We start from the raw sequence: 5267 nt of genomic DNA, 5'->3' as shown, positions 1-5267 counted from the left end.
ACAATATTTAATACCACAATACAAAATAAACCATTTTCTTCCACATTACTTAAAAAAAAGAAAGAAAGAAAGAAAAAAAGAAAGAAAGAAACCGGATAAACTAAAAGGGAAAAGAAAAGGTCGGTCACTTGGGGAAGGGGAATGGGAGAAAGGCGGGAGGGAACGCAATCCGGGAGTTTACAAATAGACAAACTTCTATCCACCAATAAGCCATTAAAATCACCGTGGAAAAGGAAGGAATCTGCTATGTACAGTTTGTCAAAAGGACTGGGAAGCATGTGGGAAGGAAAGTGGGCTGGGGGTTGCTAGGGACGTTTGGCTCGATATTTTTGTGGAGTTTTCTTTTTTAATTTTTTTTTTAAGTTTTAAGCTTCAGAGATACTGAGAGATTTTGCTTTTCATGCCTAGATTGTTTTCTTTAAAAAAAAAAAAAACTTTAAAAATCCTGCTGGTAAATCTTTTTTTTTTTTTTCACCATAAAAATCAGATTCATAATTTTAATAAGATGATCCTAAGGTGCCCTCAGTGGGTTTTTGGGAGGGCGACGGTGGATAAGAGGACAGGAAATGGGAGAAAGGCCTGGCCCCTCACACGTACCATTCGTTGAAGTTGGAGGAGAGGCTGCTATGGCCTCCGGCTGTCCCGCTGCCCCCGCCAGAGCTGCCGCCGCCCCCGCCGCCCGCCCCGCCGCCCCCGCCGCTGCCGGCCGCCGAGCCCCCTCCGGAGCCGCTGCTGCCAGAACCCGCGCCTCGGTGCACTGCGGACGCCGCCGCTGCTGCTGCAGCCGCTGCTGCCGCTGCCGCCGCTGCTGGGGACAGGTTGGAGCTGCTTTGTGGCTCTGCGCTGGGGGACACCAACCCCGGGGGTGTGGACGACTCGTAGCCAGAGCTGGCAGCCGGGGAGGACTCAGAGCCCTGAGGGGAGGACTCATGGACCTGCAAGACAAAAGCCAGGAGTGGGGACCAGAGGGGACTGGGTGTGAGTGCAGCTGCTGTGAGGCTGGGTCCCCGAGCCGAGAGCACCCCAAGAGTGTCCCTCAGCCCCTAGGGACCCTCCCAGGCCCTCTGGGAGCTGATGCTCCAGGTCGGTCTAGCCCTCCCGGCTACTGCAGTGGTACCTTCATGTGCTTCCGCAAGGAGCTGGGGTGTGTGTAGGACTTGTCGCACATCTTGCAGAGGTAGGGCTTATCTGAGGTGTGGACATGCATGTGCTTCTTCCTGTCGCTGCTGTTGGCGAAGCGCCGGTCACAGCCCTCGAACTCACACTGGAAAGGTTTCTCCCCTGTGGATTGCAAACAGGATGCTTGCTATGGGACACCAAGGACCCAAAAGTCCTCACCAAGGCTGCCAAGGGTACAGAGTAGAGGGCAGAGGGGAGAGGGCTGAGTCTCTGAAACAGACTGGACACCTCTTACAAAGAGCCGACTAACAGATTCTATCGTTTATTCCATAATTATGAAAATAATCTTTCCTTCACACTGACACCCAGCTCCTTAAATTTCTAAGGAATTTCGGGGTGCCCCTGGCCCTGTTCGCCTTTCTACACAGCTTTTTTGGATTACAAGTTCCCTAACAAGTTGGTCTAGCTGTTGAGAAGCTGTTATTTTGACAAAATATTTGGGGCATTATCAAAATCACACAGGCGGCTGGGCTGCTGTCGCTTCCTCTTTGGGGCCAGTAGGCAATCATATTTGGAGATGCTGTGAGCTGTTTGGAGACTGGGATATGGAGATTGACTGAGCCAGTACTTATCATCCAAAAACTCTGCAAATTGAGTTAATCATAATCCTAGTATAATCGCCAATCTTTTTCTTTTTTTAAATGGGGGCGGAAGAAGTAAACATGAACCATAAAGGGTAGTCTTTTAAAGATTGTACCTCTCAGCAAAGAGGTTAGGGGTTGGAGTCAGGAAAACCTTTCAAAATCTCCCTGTTTAATTTTCTGGCGGTTCCTACATCCTGTTGCCAGGATTCCAAATGCTTGGAGTCATTTAGAGGTGTGAGAACTCAAACATCGTTCCACTTGGAAAGGGAACCAGTTAACGTTAAATTCCATTAGCACCTAAACTGTTTTTTAAAGACAAGCGCTCAGACACAGGGCATTTCATGCAAATAAATTTCTCAAATTTTAAACCTTGTTAAAAGCTTGTCTCACACCTCGGCTCCCTCCCTTCCCAAAAGAGAACAATAGGCCGCTGGCTCATCCCGACTTTGGAGTAAATATTGACGAGGGAAGTTGCTAAAACATTTGGCTTTCTTTGGGGAAATCCTCCTTTGCGATTTTGGCTGAGACCTGGTCGAAGATGAATAATCGGAGGCGAGAGGCTCGTTCTTTTGCGTCTCTCTCTCCTCTCAAGATCACCCAGCGGGGCGGTACTGCCTGGGGCGCTGGTTGGCCCGGGCGAGGGTCGAAGTTGGGAATTACAAACCCTCTGGTGCCCATTAGAGAATCTCACAAACTGCTACAAACCACCCTCAGTCCCCTGCGACCCACCCCAAGATGGGCTTTAAAAACACTTTTTAAATGAGAACCGCTTTACAGCTTCGGCTCACACCAGATTCATTTAATGGGAAACAGTCCTGAGAAGGGCGTTTGGAGCCTGTGTAAAAGAAATGGGAAAACACAAGCCTCTGAAAAACAGATAATCCACTCAGGGCAGAAAAGCTCATTCAGACAAGCTGGCAAGATCCTTGCTAGGCTCGCTTCCCGGACATCGAGCTAGAGCCGAACTGTTTTATTTTGTGCGTTCTATTTAGAATGGAAATTGTTCAGTAGGACAGGCGGGTGGGGGTAGCAATCGCATCACTCCAAGCATATATTTGGTATTACGCTGATCATTTAAAGTTGAATTTCCGCACATGGAAAATTCCCAGTCCAATAATACTCTTACCATCCTCCAACAAAAACAAGCCCTGGCTGTTCTACACTCTTCCATTCCAGGTCTCTGGCTGACTATTAGCCCCCAGCGCGTACGAACACACACACACACACACACACACACACACACACACACACACTCAGTCTGTGCATTTATTTCTCCTCGAAGTGTCTCTTCCCACTACGGACCCACGATTGATTACCTGTGTGAGTTCTTTTGTGGATCTTGAGGTTCTCGGAGCGTGCGAAGACCTTGCCACAGCCCGGGAAAGGACAGGGGAAGGGTTTCTCGCCCGTGTGCACGCGGATGTGGTTGACCAGTTTGTATTTGGCCTTAAAGGGCTTGCCCTCGCGTGGACACTCCTCCCAGAAGCAGACGTGGTTGCTCTGTTCCGGGCCGCCGACGTGCTCCACAGAGACGTGGGTCACCAGCTCGTGCATGGTGCTGAAAGTTTTGTTGCAGCTTTTCTTGGGATTGCTTAGCTGCTCCGGGTCGATCCACTTGCAGATGAGCTCTTGCTTGATGCACTGCTGCCGCATGTAGCGGAAAAAGGCACCAGGGTGGTGGTGGTGGTGGTGGTGGTGGGCTGCGGCCGCTGCCATGTTCATCCCCATGTTCATATTCATAGGGCCATACTGGTTGTGGAGTTGCGCCGCCGAGTAGGGGTCGGTCCGCGGGCTGGCCACTTGGCGGTATTGCTCCGAGCGCCCGAACACCTCGCCCGGCAACCCTAGGCGCATTTGCCCATTGAGCACATTCTGCGAGGCGTGCGGCCCGTGCTGCTCCGGGAGACCAGGGAAGAGAAGGTGGCCCTGCGCGTCCGAGTGCGCGTGGTGCAGGCCGCCGGCGCCGGGTCCGAAGAGCCCGTGCTGGCCGCCTCCGGGCGCCGAGTCCCCGAAGCCCCGGCTGCGGAACAGGAAGTCCCGGGTGGAATTAAAGGGAGGCCCCGAATAGGAGCCAACGTGCGCGGCGTGGGGCCCGAGAGCCGCGGCCGCAGCGGCCGCCGCAGCCGAACCCGGGTAGGCGCCCGGACCTTGCGACGTGAACGCCGAACTCTGACCAGGAGACAGTTCGTGTGCCCCGGGGTTAAGCTTGAAGGCGCCCATGTGCGCTGCGGCCGAGTCCACGAAGCCGTTCTGAGCCGCCGCCAGGCTCAGCTCCCGGTCCTGCATCTCGGCCGCCGCAGCCGCCGCTGCCGCGGCCGAGTGGTGGTGGTGGCGCGCGAAGCTGCCCACCCCGATGGCCGGGAACTGCGGCCCCGCGTCCAGAAGCATGGCCAGCGCGTCCCGCCGCCCCGCCGGCCCCGGTGAGCCCCGCCGCCTGGATTCCCTCTCCGGATCGGCGAGGCGCGTCCTCGGGACGCCCGGCTCCGTGAAGCGGCGGTGGAAACACTGGGGACTGCAGTCTCGGGAGCCGGGCTGCTGCGCCGGCCGCCGCCGCCGGTATCTGCCTCGGGCGGCCGGGCGCCGAGCGAAGGCGCGGAGAGGAAGAGGAGGCGGCGGCGGAGGAGGCGCGGGAGGAGGAGGAGGTGGAGGAGGAGAAGAGTCCAAAGCCAGGCGGAGAACCAAAGTGTATTAAAGGAGCTGCGGCGGGGGCGGGCGGGCAGGGCAGGGGAGGGCGGGCGGGAGGAGGGAGCGGAGGGAGGTGTGGGGAGCGGAGGAGAGGGGGGCCGCCGGAGGGCGAGCTCAGCGCCGCGGCCCCCACCCCTGCGCGCCCCCGCGCGCGCACGCACGCACGCACTCACTCGCTAGCTGCTCTGCACTGCCGACCGACCGGGAGCCTGGCTGAGAACAGCGGCATCCGCCGAATGAAGTCAACGCGGCTGCGGGGCCACAGTGCCCTAGGGCAGTGGCTGTACGCGCACGGGCAGGCAGGGAGCGGACAGCGGCGAGCCTCGCCAGCCCCTGAGCGTGGCGCACCCGCCGCTCCACCTGATCTCCGCAGGGGCGCCGAGCAGCCCGGAGGAGGAGGCTGGGCGTCCAGTCCACGGCGCGCTCGGGTGGCAGCTCCCTCCCCCGAGGCCTTGGTCGCGCCGCCCAGCGCGCTGCGGGTATTGTTCGGCTTCGCGGCTGCTGCGGGGGTTTAGCCCTCCTGGCCCTCCGAGCTTGGCATTGGCGACGCCCGGAGTAGTAAACTTGCAGCGGCCACGAATTCTCCCAGATGAAGGAAACGGGCGCGTCGTTCCCTCTTTCTTTAAGTTGGGCTGGAGGAGGAGGGAGGGGAGGAGCAGGGGAAGGGGGGGACTGTGGGAGGGGAGAAGGCGAAGAGGGGGAGGGGAGCAGGGTGAGGCTAGTCTGAAAAACAATAACAACAATAAAAAAAAAAAGTGTTCTCTGGTTCTCCCCCTTTCTGCAGCCGATCAGCTCTAGGCGCTAGTCCGGGAGTGAGTG

The 5267-nt window shown here is 56.9% G+C and overlaps 1 protein-coding gene across 1 annotated transcript; it reads right to left on the bottom strand.

Moving 5' to 3' along the window:
- Positions 1-587: 587 nt before the first annotated feature.
- ZIC2 (Zic family member 2) lies at positions 588-4151 on the bottom strand (the record flags this gene model as incomplete). The annotated part of the gene is made up of 3 exons (XM_080916765.1): positions 588-935; positions 1118-1281; positions 3080-4151. The coding sequence occupies 3 exons, from the start codon at positions 4149-4151 to the stop codon at positions 588-590; spliced, it is 1584 nt and encodes a 527-aa protein (XP_080772891.1).
- Positions 4152-5267: the final 1116 nt, after the last annotated feature.

The sequence above is a fragment of the Micromys minutus genome (assembly GCF_963924665.1).
Source record: "Micromys minutus genome assembly, chromosome: 5".
Lineage (NCBI taxonomy): Eukaryota > Metazoa > Chordata > Mammalia > Rodentia > Muridae > Micromys > Micromys minutus.
The sequence above is the reverse complement of the archived record's forward strand: the minus strand, read 5'-3'. Positions and strand labels throughout refer to the sequence as shown.